This window comes from Branchiostoma belcheri, unplaced genomic scaffold (assembly GCF_001625305.1).
Source record: "Branchiostoma belcheri isolate BF01 breed outbred unplaced genomic scaffold, Haploidv18h27 scaffold266, whole genome shotgun sequence".
Taxonomy (NCBI): domain Eukaryota; kingdom Metazoa; phylum Chordata; class Leptocardii; order Amphioxiformes; family Branchiostomatidae; genus Branchiostoma; species Branchiostoma belcheri.
In genome coordinates, this window is record NW_017803872.1 from 26,541 (window position 1) to 45,176 (window position 18,636).

General features: G+C 42.5%; 3 protein-coding genes across 3 annotated transcripts; 1 reads left to right on the forward strand and 2 right to left on the reverse strand.

The window, feature by feature from the left end:
• Positions 1-751: 751 nt before the first annotated feature.
• LOC109472091 (tripartite motif-containing protein 2-like) lies at positions 752-3,087 on the reverse strand. Its single transcript, XM_019771662.1, has one exon. The coding sequence runs from the start codon at positions 3,049-3,051 to the stop codon at positions 880-882; it is 2,172 nt and encodes a 723-aa protein (XP_019627221.1). The 5' UTR covers positions 3,052-3,087; the 3' UTR covers positions 752-879.
• Positions 3,088-3,772: 685 nt separating this feature from the next.
• LOC109472086 (tripartite motif-containing protein 2-like) lies at positions 3,773-6,501 on the reverse strand. The gene has a single exon (XM_019771659.1). The coding sequence runs from the start codon at positions 6,390-6,392 to the stop codon at positions 4,221-4,223; it is 2,172 nt and encodes a 723-aa protein (XP_019627218.1). The 5' UTR covers positions 6,393-6,501; the 3' UTR covers positions 3,773-4,220.
• A 1,312-nt stretch (positions 6,502-7,813) lies between these two features.
• LOC109472097 (interferon-induced helicase C domain-containing protein 1-like) lies at positions 7,814-16,703 on the forward strand. The gene is made up of 11 exons (XM_019771669.1): positions 7,814-8,103; positions 8,591-8,884; positions 9,475-10,928; positions 11,290-11,666; positions 12,137-12,390; positions 13,297-13,470; positions 14,061-14,241; positions 14,632-14,755; positions 15,256-15,490; positions 16,055-16,125; positions 16,491-16,703. The coding sequence occupies exons 1-11, from the start codon at positions 7,818-7,820 to the stop codon at positions 16,611-16,613; spliced, it is 3,573 nt and encodes a 1,190-aa protein (XP_019627228.1). The 5' UTR covers positions 7,814-7,817; the 3' UTR covers positions 16,614-16,703.
• The last annotated feature ends 1,933 nt before the right edge of the window (positions 16,704-18,636 follow it).

An 18,636-nucleotide genomic window follows, 5' to 3' on the forward strand; every position in this document is an offset into this window, starting at 1 on the left:
GGGTGGGGTAATGTATAATTTGGGTAAGTTTCCATTTACTCAGTGTTGGTCCGAACGTTTAGCCCCTTTTGTCATAACAGATAAATTGCTGTGTGATTCTGGACTTGCTCTTCAGGTAGATGTTTTGTAGCCTCCTTTTATGGGAGACACTACTAGTTGGGATGGATTGTAGGCCATTCTGCCGGGGACTTTGCTTTCTTAGTGTTGGCAGGCTTGACAGCCAGGATGAGAGTTGTAAGGAGGGACACACACTGCACCATTGCTGTTTTACTCATTTTTTTTATAATAATCATGTCAAGATACATTCGGTCCACCCCAGAACTTGCATTCTAACAGTCACATTTGCTGCATGTTAATCTAATTAGCGTTTAAATATGAAACTTATTTTGCAATTACTAGGTCTAAAAGAATGCATCATTTTTCAGCACCTCATGAGGATAATGTGCATGGTCCAATGGTTGTTCTTATATTTTTAGAATCATAAGTGTGAACAGTAAAGCCGTTTTTAATGACTAAAAGTTGGAAATGGCAAGTGGCTTTGGTGCTGACGATGTTTTATGTGATTTGAATAAAACAATTACTTGAACAAGCACATAACATATATTTTACCTGGTTTATTTACTGTTTAACATAGTTAACCAATAACATTTGGAACCACAGAACACAAGGTTGTGGGTTTAACTCCTGACTCTATTCGCCATTATTTTAAGCCTTTAACATGTCATATACATGTAGCTTGCATTACACTAGTGCCATGTATGACTTAAAGTTAAACATCATTCATTTTATGCAAAACCTTATAACAGCAAAAAAGAAAATGATAAACAAGAGATATGACATATGCTGATGTGCAATGGTGATTAGCTCGGTTATGGCCGTTCACATGTACCTGTACAGTTCTATACAATGTCCTATCCAGCACGCCACCGCTATGTAACCGTCAGTAGTCAGAGCGACTCCAGTGGCACACCCCCCTTTGACTGGTCCCACTCTCTGTTTGAATGTCCCGTCAGGCGCGAACACCTGAACACGGCCGTCTCCTCCGTTACCTACAATGATGTTACCTGCCGGGTCTGATGTTACACCGAATGGTTCTTGGAATTCGCCATCCTTGTCACCTTGTCTGCCAAAATCGAACTTTCGGTTTCCGTCCAGGTCAAACGCGACTACTTTGTGTGCGGTGACGTCTGTGACAAACACCACATCACGTGACTCGTCTACCGACACGAACACTGGCACCTGTAGCTGCCCCTTGCCGATCTCCCGGATGAGGCTCCCGTCAGGCTGCAGGAGGAGACATGACTGCTGTCTGAAGTCCGCCACCACCGAGCGACCGTCCTTCAAAACTGTCAAGCCATGCGGGCTACGCATACAGTCAGACTGAAACGTGTTCAAGAGTTTGCCATCCTTGGAGTAGCGTCTTAGTCCGAAATTTTCGCCCCACGACGTCACAAGAAACCTTCCCTGGGAGTCCACATCGATGCCGAATGGCTTCTCGCCTTCAACTGGGAAGCTACGCAAAGACTGACCTGTGTTCGCATTAAAGACTTGAACCCGCTTGTTCCCCCACTCCACGACTGCAATGTTGCCGTCCATGTCAACAGCGACACCTATCGGTACCTTCAGTTCCCCCACCCCGCTGCCCTTCTGTCCGATAGTCAACACTGGGTTCCCCTTCACGTCAACATCAAATGGACTTCCTGGTACATGTTGCGAGTTGACCTTGACCTCTAACCTATGGTTACCCGTTAGCTCAGGTGTGTACGAGATTTCCCACAAACCCCCGCTCTTCATCTGTACTTGTGTCAAGAACTTGGTCCCAGACGGGTCCTTCATGTTAGCTTCGACGGCTTTACAATTCGTAACAAAAGGGCGGCCTTCTTGGCTCATTGTCGTCAGCTCAGCGACGCACGGAAACCCCTGGACTGCTGGCTTCACAGAAACTTTGCACTTCGAAACGTCGACGCTTGTTCTTACGCCACCGAAATTGTCGACTTCTTTTTCGACGTCAACAATAACTGTGTTCTCGACGAACTGAAACTCGCTCCAGTCGGACTCCAGGTCCAGCTGTTTTGCCAGCAGAGTTTCCACCCTTGTTTGGACTTGGTTTCCCACCTCCAGAACGTGCACGTCACTTCCGTGTTCTACAGCCTGTTGGCAGAACGACTGTGCGCTCGTCAGTCCGGCTAACTCGAACTCTATCGCTTCCTTCTTCGCCTGTAGAAGCTTGCCGTCAGCTCGGCACTGTTCGTCAATCTGGCTCAAAATCTCCTGTTCACGCTTTTGCAGAAGGTCGGCAAGTTTACGGAAGTACGCCTTGGCCTGGTCTGTGGCCGCTTCTTTCGATGGCATCAACATAGAAATCTTTCTGTCAACTTCCTTTACAGCGTCTTGAATTTCCTTCAGGCGTGGGTCTATGTCTTGAAAAAGTCCTTGCAGTTCTGCCTTCCTTTTGTGAGCCACGGTGGCGATTTCTACGGGATTGTGATCTTTGCCTGGTCGATGGTCGACCACGGTACACGCCGTACAAACCAAAGCCTTGCAACTCTCACAGTAGAACTCTAGCTCATACTTCTTGTGCTTGTCGCAGTGTCGCTTACGATTAAATTTGCTAATAGCTTCCTCGGCCTTGAGGGTTTCTTCGGTGGTAACTTCGTGATCTTTGGAACACGGAAGGTTCCGGTGTACGCTGGTGCACGGCTCACACATTAAGGTAGCGCAATCCGCACACCAAGACTTCGACCCCTCGTCGTTCCCCCCGCACACCTGGCACGGCACACCTGGCTCCGCCCCTTTCTTGGCCGCCGCGAAGTCCAGCAGGTTGTTGACGTAGAAGTTGGTCCTGAGTCCGTCCACACCTTGGTCTGGTAGACTGGCCGGTTCGCGGCAGGTTGGACACTCCAGCGGCTGTTGTTTGTTTGCCCATTCTTGCAGACACTCCCTACAGAAGCTATGCAGACATGGCAGGATTTTGGGGTCCCGGAAGTTCAGCATACAGATCGCGCACGTCAGGAACTGGTCATCAAAGTCGTCTGGCATGTTACTCGCCATCTTGTGGTGCCAAAGCTTGCGTCAGTGTTCACTGGCCGAGCGTATGTACGGTAGGCTGTTACTGTGTTAGTCGACACTTTCAGCGATCATGAAGCAGTCCTCCGCGATCCGCTCGAGCAAATTTCTTCTTGGAAGTTGGTTTCACTCGTATCAGGTGACCACGTTGCTAGGTGATATCTGCTGACGACATTATTTTCCAACTTGATCCATCAGGCAGTGCGCGTGACCTCTGAACTTTCAGGTCGGGCTAGGTGGGATACGAGTGGGGTAATGTATAATTTGGGTAAGTTTCAATTTACTCAGTGTTGGTCTGAACGTTTAGATCCTTTTGTCATAACAAATAAATTGCTGTGTGATTCTGGACTTGCTCCCCAAGTAGATGTTTTCTAGCCTTCTTTATTTTTCATGGGAGACACTACTAGTTGGGATGGATAGTAGGCCATTCTGCCGGGGACTTTGTTTGTTAGTGTTGAATAAAAGCGGCAGGTCAGGATGAGAGTTGAAAGGAGGGACACACACTGCACCATTGCTGTTTTACTCAGTTTTTTTAATTATAATTATGTCAAGATACATTCGGTCTACCTCAGACCTTGCATTGTAACAGTCACTTAGTCACTTTTGTTAATGTCATTAGCGTATCAAGGAAACTTATTTTGAAATTACAAGTTCTAAACGAATGCATCATCTTCAGCACCTTAGGAGCATAAACTGCATGGTCCAATTGTTTTTTTTTTATATTTCTAGAATTATAAGTGTGAACAGTAAAGCCATTTCTAATGACTAAAAGTTGGAAATGGCAAGTGGCTTTGGTGCTAACGATGTTTTATGTGATTTAGATAAAACAATTACTTGAACAAGCATATAACATACATTTATACCTGGTTTATTTTCTATTTAGAATATAATTGTCTGGTATTTAACCAATAATACATGGAACCACAGAACACAAGGTTATGGGTTTATCTCCTGACTCTGTTCACAATTATTTTAAACCTTTAACATGTCATATAGCATGCATTGTATTAGTGCCATATTTGACTTTGAGGTTAAACATCATTCATTTTATGCAAGATCTTATAACAACAAAAAATGAAAATGATACACAGTACATTACAACACCTGGTCAAGAAGCACTGATGTGCAATGGCGATTTGCTCGGTTATGGCCGTTCACATGTACTTGTACAGTTCTATACAATGTCCTTTCCAGCACGCCACTGCTATGTAACCATCAGGAGTCAGGGCGACTCCAGTGGCACTCCCCCCTTTGACTGGTCCCACTTTCTGTTTGAAAGTCCCGTCAGGCGCGAACACCTGCACACGACCGTCTCCTTTGTTACCTACAATAATATTACCTGCCGGGTCTGTTGTTACACCTCTTTGTTCTTGGAATTCGCCATCATTGTCACCTTGTCTGCCAAAATCGAACTTTCGGTTTCCGTCCAGGTCAAACGCAACAACTTTGTGTGGGCTCTTGTCTGTGACAAACACCACATCACGTGATTCGTCTACCGATACGAACGCTGGCACCTGTAACTGCCCCTTCCCTATCTCCCGGATGAGGCTCCCGTCAGGCTGCAGGAGGAGACAGGACTTCTGTCTGACGTCCGCCACCACAATACGGCCGTCCTTCAGAACTGTCAAGCCATGCGGGCTGCGCATACAGTCAGGCTGAAACGTGTTCAATAGTTTGCCATCCTTGGAGTAGCGTCTTAGTCCGAAATTTTTGCCCCACGACGTCACAAGAAACCTTCCTTGGGAGTCCACATCGATGCCGAATGGATTCTTGCCATCAACTGGGAAGTTACGCAAAGACTGACCTGTGTTCGCATCAAAGACTTGAACCCGTTTGTTCCCCCACTCCACGACTGCAATGTTGCCGTCCATGTCAACAGCGACACCTAACGGTCTATTCAGTTCCCCCACCCCGCTGCCCTTCTGTCCGATAGTCAACACTGGGTTCCCCTTCACCTCAACATCAAACGGACTTCCTGGTACCTGTTGCGAGTTGACCTTGACCTCTAACCTATGGTTACCCGTTAGCTCAGGTGTGTACGAGATTTCCCACAAGCCTTCGCTTTTCATCTGTGCTTGTGCCCGGACGTCGGTCCCAGACGGGTCCTTCATGTTAGCTTGGACGGCTTTACTATTCGTAACACGCGGGCGGCCTTCTTGGTTCATTGTTGTCGGTTCAGCGACGCACGGAAACCCCTGGACTGCCGGCTTCACAGAAACTTTACACTTTGAAGCGTTGACGTTTGTTCTTACGCCACCGAAATTGTCGACTTCTTTTTCGACGTCAACAATAACTGTGTTCTCGACGAACTGAAACTCGCTCCAGTCGGACTCCAGGTCCAGCCGTTTTGCCAGCAGAGTTTCCACCCTTGTTTGGACTTGGTTTCCCACCTCCAGAACGTGCACGTCACTTCCGTGTTCTACAGGTTGTTGGCAGAACGTCTGTGCGCTCGTCAGTCCGGCTAACTCGAACTCTATCGCTTCCTTCTTTGCCTGTAGAGCCTTGCCATCGGCTCGACACTGTTCGTCAATCTGGCTCAAAACCTCCTGTTCACGCTTTTGCAGAAGGTCAGCAAGTTTACGGAAGTACGCCTTGGCTTGGTCTGTGGCTTCCTCTTTCGATGGCATCAACATAGAAATCTTTCGGTCAACTTCCTTTACAGCGTTCTGTATTTCCTTCAGGCGTGGGTCTATGTCTTGAAGAAGTCCTTGCAGTTCTTTCTTCCTTTTGTGAGCCACGGTGGCGATTTCTACGGGATTGTAATCTTTGCCCGGCCGATGGTCGACCACGGTACACGCCGTACAAACCAAAGCCTTGCAACTCTCACAGTAGAACTCTAGCTCATACTTCTTGTGCTTGTCGCAGTGTCGCTTACGATTAAATTTGCTAATAGCTTCCTCGGCCTTGAGGGTTTCTTCGGTGGTAACTTCGTGATCTTTAGAACACGGAAGGTTCCGGTGTACGCTGGTGCACGCCTCACACAGTAAGGTAGCGCAGTCTGCACACCAAGACTTCGACCCCTCGTCGTTCCCCCCGCACACCTGGCACGGCACACCTGGCTCCGCCCCTTTCTTGGCCGCCGCGAAGTCCAGCAGGTTGTTGACGTAGAAGTTGGTCTTGAGTCCGTCCACGCCTTGGTCTGGTAGACTGGCCGGTTCGCGGCAGGTTGGACACTCCAGCGGCTGTTGTTTCGTAGCCCATTCTTGCAGACACTCCCTACAAAAGCTGTGCAGACATGGCAGGATTTTGGGGTCCCGGAAGTTCAGCATACAGATCACGCACGTCAGGAACTGGTCATCAAAGTCGTCTGCCATGTTACTCGCCATCTTTTGGTGCTAAAGCTTGTGTCAGTGTTCACTAGTTTCACAGTGTTTGGTACGTAGCTTAGTCGACACGTTCAGCCTTCCACGAAGCTGTCCTCCGCGATCCGCTCGAGCAAATTTCTTCTTGGAAGTTGGTTTCACTCGTATCAGGTGACAAAGGCAAACCTGTCGCTAGGTGATACCTGATGACGACATTCTGTTCTATCTTGATCCATCAGGCAGTGCGCGTGACCTCTAAACTTTCAGGTCGGCCTTGGTGGGATACGGGCGGGGTAAATGCATATACAAAGAGGATTAGGTCTTACCAGCTGGTAAGACCAGGCCACGTTTGTTTATGTCTGGTTTGAACTAGCATTTACATGTACACTACCTGCCAGATACGTAACACCCCCACCACTAGCCTATCTTGGCCCGTCCCGTGCTTGGGGTCGTTACCCTGGAATTGGTGAGGCGTCAACAGGTGGGTAGATTGTGCTAAGATGGTATCGGTGGTACGTTGGGGAGCGTAACCAGACAAAAAAAAGCAACAACAACATATAAATCCATCAAACACCATTACACACCATTGGCGCTGGGACATGGAGATGGCATTAAAAAATCCCAGTACTAGTGTCTAGGCCTTGTAGAAGAATAGCGTGTAGGAGTTTTTGTAATGATATGAGATAAATCTGTAAGAAAGCTCATCGCCAATTCGGGATGTGCTCTCCAAATAGATGTTTTCCCCCAAGCAGAGGTTTGAGTTTTGGCTTATTTTTGGTGTGTTGATTTATAGGCTTTTTTATCGGGCTTTCTTTTTTGCACTGGTATCTTTTGTTATGCTATCCAAGTTCGTTAAATTATCACTGTGCCATGTGCGTCAGAAGTTTCAATTGCACACAATATGCTACACCATAACAGAGCGTTCAATATAAGAACGATCGAAACTAGACACATGAACGTCCTTGCTTATACGTGTTGCTCGAGGCCGCGAACTTTCGCATCGCATGACCTTTATACCTGCGAAGGAGCGTGTATGGGGTTTTGGTGCTAACACCTGCACCGTGACATATTCCATGAACCAAAAGAGCGTTTTGGTCAGGTATTAAGTTATATCATTACTAGCTTGCAAATGCGTTATAATAATTTCTAAAATGCCACGTTTTTAATATTGTGCAAAGGGTGACTTTATGAATACAACGCAGTCCAAAGGTCATGCACTTGTAGCTGGTTGGTCCAATGTCTATTATCGATTAATAGTACGTTTTCATGCGGTTATATTTTTAAATTGGTGGGGTGAGTTTGAAAGTGCTTTAATCCGTGCTAGTAATGTGTCGATATGGGGCATTTGGGTGATTGAAATTTCGCGCTTTCGGTCGATTACGTCATTCCGGACTTTCCGGGGTAGGGGAATCCCCCTCACGTACTCTCCCGAAACTGACAAGAAACAAGATGGCGGCCAGGGGCAACAACGCTCCGAAACAGCTGTACAGTATTTTGTTCAAAATAGCTAGGCAACTGGACAAAAATGACGAGTTAGCGGGCATGAAGTTCCTGTGCACTGATATAATTGGTCACGGTAGACTTGAAGAGGTCGACACGCCCCTAACGTTGTTCAGAGAGCTGACAAAAATCGGGAGTATCACAGAAACTGACTACAGCTTCCTTGAATACCTTCTGGGCGAACATGGGATCGGCCGTCATGACCTCTTAGCTCTACTCACAACGCTTCGGAATGGTAAGTTTTTATTCTTAGCAAATGTAGATTGACGTTCCCATGGCAAACAATGCGATAATGTCAGGACAATCCTAAGGTTCAAAAGTTAGAATGCCAGTCATATGACATGTCAAGGTCCGGATCCACGCCCCCCCCCCCCAACATGCGTTTACACTTACTAGTACCTCCATGTTTACATTTTAAGCCCTTTTCTGATAAAACCAATCTAAAAAAACTGTGTATAAATTCCTTTGCGCGTGTGTGTATGCATGTGTGTCTGTGTGTGTGTGTGTGTTTCAGTGTGTGTGTTTCAGTGTGTGTGTGTGTGGTGTGTTTCAGTGTGTGTGCATGTGTGTGGTGTGTTTCAGTGTGTGTGTGTGTGTGTGGTGTGTGTGTGTGTGTCAGTGTGTGTGTGTTTCAGTGTGTGTTTGTGTGTGTGTGTGTGTGGTGTGATTGTAACAGTAATGTGGCCTAGCTGAGAGACTAATCTTGTTCTCTATTGTAACAGAGCAAAACACACATCAGCTAGTATCACCACATCAGCCCTCCTCAGCAAACCAGTTTCAACAGCCTCCAGATCCTTCAGCAAGACCACCTCTTCCAAATCTGCAGACTGCCCCAGCTATAGCACGGCCACCGATATCATCCCCCCAACATGCTGATGCCCCAACAAGTCCTCAACAAAGTACGTCTACCCCAGGAACAGGCAGCCCACATCCTGGACCCCTTGCCAGCCCTCCTACACCGCCACATGACACCATCCCTAAACAAGTCCCCATGCACGCTCCCACAACAGGTAACAGTGTTTCAAATTTTAACTGTTGTCGAATTTTAATGTGTAAGAATATTTTATTATGTATTAGAATTTTAAAGTAATGTGAAAGAAATCAAGAATTTTGTTAAACTTTTTAAAAAAATTGTAAAGGAGCATCAATGAACTTAGGTAATACTTAGTCACTATTTAGAGTTAGTGTTTTAAATTTGTTGTTGAATTTTAATTGTAATTTTAGAGTAATGTTAAAAAAGTCAAGAATTCTGTTTTTAAAAAAATGTAAAGGAGCATGCAATCAACAGGTAACAGTGTTTCATTAATTATTACTGTTGTCAAATTTTGATGTCGAATTTTAATTGTAATTTTAGAGTAATGTTAAAATCAAGAATTCTGTTTTTAAATGTTTGTAAATGAGCATACAATAAACAGGTTTACAACAGTGTTTTGAATTTTAATTGTCAGATTTTATTTTAGAGTAATGTTAAAGAAATCGAAAAATTTGTAAAGGAGCATGCAATTCAGTTGTTAGGCTGTGAAATGCTTCTTTTGTGTGTTTAATTCATTCATCTATTCATTCTTTCATTCATTCAATCATTTTTTTCTTTCTTTCATTCATTCAGGTATGTCATCTTACCAAACCCCTCCGAAACAGCTCCTATGCCATGGGGAAGTGCAGTCCCACTTGGAGGATAAACAGACAACCACGCATGAAATGGGAGAGCAATGGGAGCATGCTAGTGAAGCACAACGAAGCGAGCATGAAGATATCCCTACATCTCCCAAACAGTTCCATGGCTCTGACACAGTGGGTTGTCTCTACAAAACCCCCACATTGACTGAGTTCCGCCAGCAAACTCACAATGCTACAGCTGCCATACACAGGGCAAAGCATCAACAAGAAGAAATCCAGAACGAAGAAAAGATGACAAGTGTAGCAGAGATACAAGAGCAGTTGGGCCAACTTCACCTTCCAGACACAGTAGGTAGCATGGACAAGACCACCAGCCATGCCGAGATGCAGCAACAACTCCACGCAGCTCAACTTCCTGCAGTGCCTGCTGGAATCCACCAGGGGGCATTGTCAAATGAAGAAAACGATCTCGACCTGATGGAAGTGAACAAACAGTGGGAAGAGGAGCAAGCTATAGCCTCCTCACAACAAGCTGGAATACTTTCAAGAACACCACTACAGCAACAGTCTAACAACAGCAACACCCCCACCCAGTCTTCCCCTAGTACTACGCGTAATCTCGATGACGATGTAGTTGAAGATTCGCCAAGTGACATGCAGGGTGTCAAAGAAGCTGCATCTTCCACAGAGTATAGGACACTCCATGACATCCCCTACCAGAGCCCAAGTAGCAACTTCAGCAGCAACATTGGCCAATCTCCAGTCCTCAGTGGTAGCAAGTCATCAGAAGAAGACCTGGAAGTTGACTCACCCACCAGGCCTGAAGATCTGGAGACAGGCCCGGTGGTTAGACCTAAGGTAAGGCCTGTGTCTAAATCTCCTGAGGCGATGAGGGCAAGTCCTAACTGGCAAGACGTGGCACAAGATTTGCCAGAAGGGCAGAATTCGGAAAAGGTAACTCTGAGAGAATACCAGAAGGAGTTAGCAAGATCTGCTCTTCTAGGGAAGAATGTGATCATCACGTGTGCTACCGGCAGCGGTAAGACCCTAGTCAGCGCGCTGACGGCTAAAAAAGCCTGGAGCGAAGCTAAGGCAAGAGGTCTCCCCTTCAAGGCCTTGTTCATCGTGCCTATCAGAAACCTCACCAAGCAGCAGAAGGATCAGTATGAGATGCTCTTCCCTCTGGGAGTGGTTCAAGAAATCGGGGACACCGAAGAGCTCAGCGAAGCCCTGAAGAAAAAAGATATCGTGATGCTGACCGCACAGATTGTTGTCAACTCCCTGAAGGCGGGGACTCTTGATCTCACCGACCTTGATCAACTCATCCTTGATGAGTGTCACCACACCACCCTGGACCATCCCTACAACCAGATCATGCGCCACTATCTCATGAGGAAGGATGAGCTCAAGACGGCAAATCCCCAACAGAAGAGGTTACCACAGGTTTGTTGTTTGTTGTTTAATATTATCATTGTTTACTGAAGGAAAACATATTGTTTTTGCTATGTTTCTTCTTCCTCTTCTTCTCTAAACAAGTAAGGTCAATGACCTGAACCAGACGTCTGTCACCATGGTAAATGTTGCAATTCTATAATATATCTATATTGGACGGATTTAGACCCGTCACCATATAGATAAATTTGTTTGATTGAGAATTTTAGAAGTAAGTAATTTCAGGAGTTACTAATTACACCAAATTAAGGCAAAGGCAAACATGTATTTGCTTAAGTTTGCAAATGTTACCTTTCTAGTTGTATGTATTGTAGTTCTTTTGCAGATTGCTTCTGATTTTTTTTTACTACAGGTCATCGGCCTGACTGCATCCCTCGGCGTTGGAGAATCAGGGAATGCTCTACAGCACCTGATCAGGCTGTGCGCCAGTCTGGACGCCAGCCGTGTGGACCACGTAAAGGAGAACAAGGGAGAGCTGCGTAGGCACGTCTTCACGCCAGACGCCATCCACATCCTGTCGGGCCAGCCGCGCAGGCCGCACGACCCGTTCAGCACAGCGCTGGACAGCCTGATGCAGAGACTGGAGAGTCGGGTGTTCACGGACACGTGTCCGTACGACCGCGGGACACAGCAGTGCGAGAACTGGATTGTGGAGAGGAAGAAGGAGGCCGAGGCTACGTCCGCGAGAAAGGAACTGATCGTGGCCGAGTACCTCTTCAACTTTAACAGGTGGGTATATTCATTAAATTTGTGAATCTTATCTCCAAAATAAGGTATAGCCCCTTAAAAGTATTTTTCTTTGCTACTTTCTTTGCATTAAATTAAAAGCAACATGTGTGAAATTTTTAGGCTGCAAATTATTTTCACTCACAATTTATTTGTTTGTTTGAACCATTCTGTATTCATGCATGAAAAGGCCACTTTGCAATGAGGTCATGAGAGAAGAGGTAAGGGTCAGACATTCAATGTAAATTACATGTGATTCATTTAAAAGTCCTGAAAAATATTAATAGCTGCTTGAAAACATATTTTGTGTGTAATTCACTCTATTTTGAAATCCTTTTTTATTTTTTAAATCTTTATTTTTTTTACTTTTATTATCTTTTTTGAATGTCTTAAATTTTTCTACTTTCTATGATTTTTTATTTTAATTTTTTTTCATGTTTCATGTTATTTTTTATTTTTTTCTATTTATCCAGGGCACTGAGAATGTACACCAAACTGCGAGCAGTGGACGCTATCGACTACCTCGATGATAAGATCTACCAGTCCCGTGAGGAGTTGAAGGGCCCGCCCAAACTTCCGATAGAGAAGTTCTGCTACCAACAGTACGGTGAGATCAGGGATGAGCTCTGTGTGTATGCGGAGGAAGAGGAGACCAAGTTTCCCAACCCCATGCTGCAGCAACTCAGGAGCCTACTCATTCAGAAGTTCAACGAGGAAGAGTCCTATGGTTTGTTTTGGTCCTTCTTAAGGCCACACCAATTTAATTTCTTGGTTAACGGATTCGCCCGCTTCATTTTTTTCTGATTTGCAAATAAAAATAAAATTTCAGAATCAACTGCAAAATGCTCACAGACTCATATTTTGCCCTTAACAGTTGAAAACAGTCCTTTTCTTCCTAGATGTTACAGTTATTCCATCTTTCAATGCAGTGGTATCATTAAAAGTTCAAAATTCATTGTTTAATGCCTAGGCCTGTTTTTATTTTTTATTTTTTTCACCCGCCCGCTCCATTATTTTTCTAGAAAATCCGTTAACCAAGAAATTAAATTGGTGTGGCCTAAGCACATCATATACGGTAAATATACTGTAAAACTCTTCATGTTCGCGGTAGCAAAATTTCACGGTCAGAGAACATGTTCGTGAAACTATATATTCGTGGTAATGAATACATTTGCGTTACAGTGACCACAAAAACAGTAAATATTAACACTACAAAATTGTGATTTACAGTGGCATATTTTGAAAACCAACATTGTCTAATTGAATGTTAAAATGTTATTACCTTGATGTCTAACATAGCAGAAGGAAAACATACTGTTTTTGCTAAGTTTCTTCTTCTTCTCCTCAAAAGACATAAGGTCAATGACCTGGACCAGACGTCTGTCACCATGGTAACTGGTGCTGTAGCAACATTAGGTTACAATAGGTTACATTATGTAGCAAGGCAGATCGAGCTACAGGTGTTTGTCACAATAAACACGTACTTACATGTAGTATAATTTTTTATTATGAATATGTTTGAGTAAGAATAAACAGAGCAGTAGTTGTTCAGCTAGCATTAGACATGTGAAGGTTAAAACATAAATGTTACCTTCTAGTTCAAATCTCATTTCAAGTTCTTGACCCTACACAGGTATTGTGCTAACACAACAGCGTAGGGAGACAGAGGCTATTATCCGGTATGTGGAGGAACAAGAGGTGCTAGATGGGAAGATGCGTGCCAAGCGCCTGGTGGGGCAAGGAAAACTGGAGGACAAGGCTATCACTGATGCACAGCAGATGGCAGTGTTGAAGAGTTTCAGGAAAGGTAAGGCAACATGTATTTGTTTTAATTTGATAGAACTTTTTGCTAAGTCTAATTGTTGTGTATAATGTTTGTAATGTGTGGAGCACAGCATCAGCTGAATTTGCTGGCTGGTGCTCCACGTCCAATTTGAAGTAAGAAGGAAAGATTAATAAAGAAAGAAGAAAGAGAAAGAAAGGGAGAGAGTGGGAGAAAGAGAGAGAAAGAATGAAAGAAAGATTATACCGGTACATGTATTTCTCTGTCTATAGTTTTTAGTTCTCGCACTAAAAACAGTCAGTCAGATAATAAGAATAATTATGATGATAATAATGATGATGATAATAATGATAATGATGCTAATGATGATAATGACATTAATGACAACAATGATAATAATGATGATAATGATAATAATAATGGCTTATTCCATTCAATTATTCATTGAACAGCAAATCCCATTTGGCAGCCATAGTCTGAATTGCATGGGGTTTCTTGACACAGTTTATATACCAGATTAAATCCTTATATGATGATTATGTATTATGTCTGAATGATACATTTAGTTGTCAAATGTTAAGTATGATGAAGGATGATTTCAATCTATTTCTTAGGGATTAAATCTGAGGATGGCTGCAACCTGCTGGTGGCAACAGATGTGGCCCAGGAGGGTTTGGACATGCCTAAGTGCAACTTTGTCATCCGTTACGACTTTGTCTCCAATGAGATTGGATCTGTGCAGGCTCGAGGGAGGGCGCGCGCCAAGGACGCAGAGTGCTACCTCCTGGTTACTGCGTAAGTGGAACAAAAACCACCTAGAAAATGTCAACACACAAAAAAACAAATCTGTAATGATTATGTTTATCTTTGCAGAAGGAAACATAATTGTATTTGCACTGTTTCTTCGTCTTCTTTCTCTTCATCTTCCCAAACAATTCAATGACCTGGACCAGATGTCTGTCACCATGGTAACTGGTGCTGTAGCAGACATCCTGTGGTGTTGGGTTACATTATGTAGCAGGGCAGAGTTGGAGGGGCTGGTCACCATATATCACATATGAGTGTGTTTGAGTAAAAATAAACAGAGCAGCAGTGTGGTAGGTAAAACCAGGTGAAGGCTAACATTTACGTTACCTTTCTAGTTATCTAGCTGTGTCACCAATTGCTTTGTTGATCTGATTGCAGTGGCTCTACCAATGAGAGGAGAGAACTGGAGAACCAAGAAAAGGAGAAGTTCATGATGGAGGCACTGGAAGAAATGGACAAACTAACTGAGGTGGACTTTGACACCAGAGTCAAAGCAGAACAGGTATTACTAACCTTATCTTAACCTTATGAATCATCATATTGTATTTTCCTGATGTATAAAAGTGACACTGATATTACAGTATCTTTTTTGTCTTTACAGTACAGAACCTTTTTTATTTCATTGAATAACATAATTTATTATGTTTACCTTTGCCGAAGAAAACATATTGTTTTTGCTCTGTTTCTTCTTCTCTAAACAAAGTCAATGACCTGAACCAGAGGTCTGTCACCATGGTAACTGGTGCTGTAGCAACACCCTGTGGTTTTGGGTACATTATGTAGGACAGAGTTGGAGAGTCTCGTCAGCATATAACTGAATAATACATTATTAAATGTCTTTGAGTCAAGAATTAACAGAGCAGTACTGTAGTTTGTTGGGCTATACCATGTGAAGGTAAGCATTATGCATTTGCTTTGCAAAAAAAGTATATTATGGTCCAATATGCCAATGTACATTGTTCTTTTTTTCTGACTGTAACTTTTGAATGAAATTTTCTACAGATAATACAGTTGGAGAGCTGGAAAGCAAAGCTGAGGAACAAATCCACAAGAAGCAGTGCCATGGAAGCGAAAGATGTTTACGTGTACTGTAGACAGTGTAACTACACTGTCTGTGACGGCACACAGATCATTCAGAAAGGTTCCAACTACATCTGTCGGGAGCCATCTCTTCCTAAGAAATGTCAAATAGTCTACAAGGCTACTCCACAAGTATTTCGGACCACAGACAACATTGGTAAGTACATAATTATGTAACTGGAAGACTTTAATTCAGTTTATCATGGAAGTTCATCTGTGTTTGTAGTATTAATAGTACAATGCTGAACTTCATTACACAGTGGTACACAAGGATCAAAATTTCAACAACCACTGTTGCCTCCATCAGGATAAGTAATGACCAATCGCTGAATGTAAATCTGCAAAAGCTACAGACATGTGACCTTATTCATATGAGACTTTATGGACTTGATGTCAGCAATTGGTCAAACATGCCAGATGATTTGTGTTGTCCATCGTCTTTGTTTAGCGATAGCTGGAGTGCGCTGATATATATAAATATACATTATCCTCTTTTATACCTTTCAAAAAAATAGCCCTGTTCAATTCAGTTTATTTTATTGTATCCAGTCCAAACAGCCATGCCAAAGATGATATCCAGGAGCTTTGTTTGCCGCTTGCCACAAAATGTACTTATTAATATGTACCTCCATTCCACTGTCTTGACAATAATATCTGAGACCAGGTACCAATTCTAACTTAGGCTAGTTGGCCAAAGAAACATTTTTGATTCACATTCCAGGTATCATTTTCTGTGGCAACCCAACCTGTAGGAATCAGTATGGTCCAATCATCAAGTACAAAAAAGGACAGGTAAGTTCAACTTCTCAGTACTGGGGCTGCCTTCTGGTAGCAAACTTGTTTTAGCTGTTAATTAAGGCAAAATGTTTCTTTAAAATTTCACTCCGTAGTTTAGCCATGTACATGTAAAGCTGGAGGTCCCATGTTTGAGGAGAGCCACACCTTGAGCATGTTAAAGATCCCACCATACTTATCAAATAGAGCAGGGGTCATTCCTTGTGTGAGTGGTTCAAACCTTACAGTCTGGTCTCAGTTGACATCTTGAAGAGGTGGTAATCACCTGTTACATGTACATGTATGTCAACCCTTCCTGGTAAATCTTCATATTATAAAATTACCAAATGAAGTGATGAATTTTGTCCCATGTTCCCTTCCAGGAGGAGACTGCCTATGGGATGAATGTGAAGAGTTTCCTGTTTGACTGTGGTGATGGACAGCTGAGGGCCATCTCCAAGTGGTCCAAGGCACCATTCCCCATCACTGAGGAACCTTATGTATAAAACGATACTGTAAATCACTTTATGATTGCGGTGGCAAAAGTTCACCATCTGAGAAAAATGGACATGTTCACAGAACTATATGTTCATGGTGGCGGCAGGTGCAACAAACAAAGTTGACAATAGTTAGAAGTAATCCCAAAAATCACAAATATAAAAGTACCACGAAAAAATCATGATTTACAGTATCCACCAGACATCTGCTTCAAAGACAAAAAGGGAGTTCTCGATACCTGTCGCTGTTTTAATTATCATTATTGTTCAAGTGGTGATAGCAATTTAGAGTTTATTGTCACTATGCTGCATATTGGAAATTTTATTTCAGTTTTCACTTTGTGCAATTCTTGTCCACTTTCTGTCGTGTTACTATAATAATTACGTTCCACTAGCTTTGTAGTCACCAAATTAGTCACCAAAAGAAGAGTTGTAAGACATGTAACTTCTGTGTCCATAATATCACCAGGGTCCATAATATCACCACCTTGAGAAATAGTGTGCTTAAAGATATTTTTACTGCAACATACTTTTGGTATGTACATTTGATGTGTGAAGGAGTGCATACCAAAAGTATGTTGCAGTAAAAATATCTCTAAGCACACTGTACCTCAAGGTGGCGATATTATGGACTATGGTAATATTATGGACACAGATGTTATAGCTAAAGCATCTACATGTGTAATGCTTTGACAATCAGTTCATCTGGCTGTTTCTATGGCATGTAAGCCTTCGGTGTAAGTCTTTTACCTTTGCATGTACATGATCTGTATTGTATATTGATACTTCTCTAAAAGATTTTCCTAAGATGTTGCATGGTAGATGAATTTGAACTGTAAATTTCTTTTTATCAGTACCCAAAAGTATTACATTTAGGCTAAATGGTAAATTTCACAAATTTTAAAAAGTTGATTGCTGTTTAACAGCATCAAACTATTTTACCTTAGATATCAAACCATTTAAAGGAATGTAGTGGGAACGGTTTTAATCTTTATGCCTGTATTCTGTATATACTGCTTTTACTCTGAAGTCAGAATTGAAGGCAAAAATTGCTGTCTGAGACAGCTTTTTAATGTCATGTTGCTCTATATCTATATCAATGTCAAGTTATGAATTCTAATTAGTAATTGGGCAAAGCCTTTTTAGTTATTGTAGATGCAAAATGATGGGTATGCCTCAATGGATTTGTTTTAATTGTATGCTGCAACAGTTAATTACTAGTATCCCATTGTCTAGATAATATCTGGTGGGAATGTTTCAAGAAACACACTAATTCTTTTAGTAATACTTTGTTCTGCAATGTATCTTAAAAATGGGGCAAAGCCTCTCTTATTATTACAATCGTCGATGCTAAATGATGTGTTTTATTTGCTTAACATTATATGCTGCTACATTACAGTACAGTAAGTAACTGTACCTATAGATTCATAATTCTGTTGACCAAACCATCTCTGATTGCAATGTTACAGCCTTTTTTGAAGAAGAAACACATTGATTTTTTTTAGTTGTACTTAGATATGCTCTGCTATATATCTTAAAATGTACTTCATTTTTAACTGTACTACTGTCTTATCCTGTTCATATTGACATATTTACATACTAGCAAAAACCAGTGGCGAGATGGTGTGAATACAAGAATACATTGCAGCGGTTTAAAAAAAACTTGAACATTGTGTAGTGATTTTTTTTATTAAGGATCTCAGTAAGTTTAACACAACATATAGGATGAAATACGAAATATAATTTCTCAATGCTTAGTATCACTTCAGATGGACTAAAAGTGTATAGCAAAGATATGTTTAAACGGTTAATGTTTCAAAGAAGAAAAGTATCCTTCTATGGGGGTTTTCAATCCCAAAAGTTTCAAATTGAATTCTAATAGATTTTATATTTATCTTAATCAGTATTAGGCCACACCAATTTAATTTGTTGGTTCTCGGATTTTTTTAGAAAAAATATGAAGTGACAGGGTGAAAAAAATAAAAACATGTCTAGGCATCCTATTATAGTCCCAAATGCTACCGTAGGAGCC

Bases quoted from the DNA above. Each gene is read 5' to 3' on its own strand.
- LOC109472086 (XM_019771659.1), bottom strand. From the start codon at position 6,392: ATGGCGAGTAACATGGCAGACGACTTTGATGACCAGTTCCTGACGTGC.
- LOC109472091 (XM_019771662.1), bottom strand. From the start codon at position 3,051: ATGGCGAGTAACATGCCAGACGACTTTGATGACCAGTTCCTGACGTGC.
- LOC109472097 (XM_019771669.1), top strand. From the start codon at position 7,818: ATGGCGGCCAGGGGCAACAACGCTCCGAAACAGCTGTACAGTATTTTG. The intron at 12,391-13,296 runs GTTTGTTTTGGT...GACCCTACACAG, and splicing joins CAACGAGGAAGAGTCCTATG to GTATTGTGCTAACACAACAG. The intron at 14,756-15,255 runs GTATTACTAACC...AATTTTCTACAG, and splicing joins CCAGAGTCAAAGCAGAACAG to ATAATACAGTTGGAGAGCTG.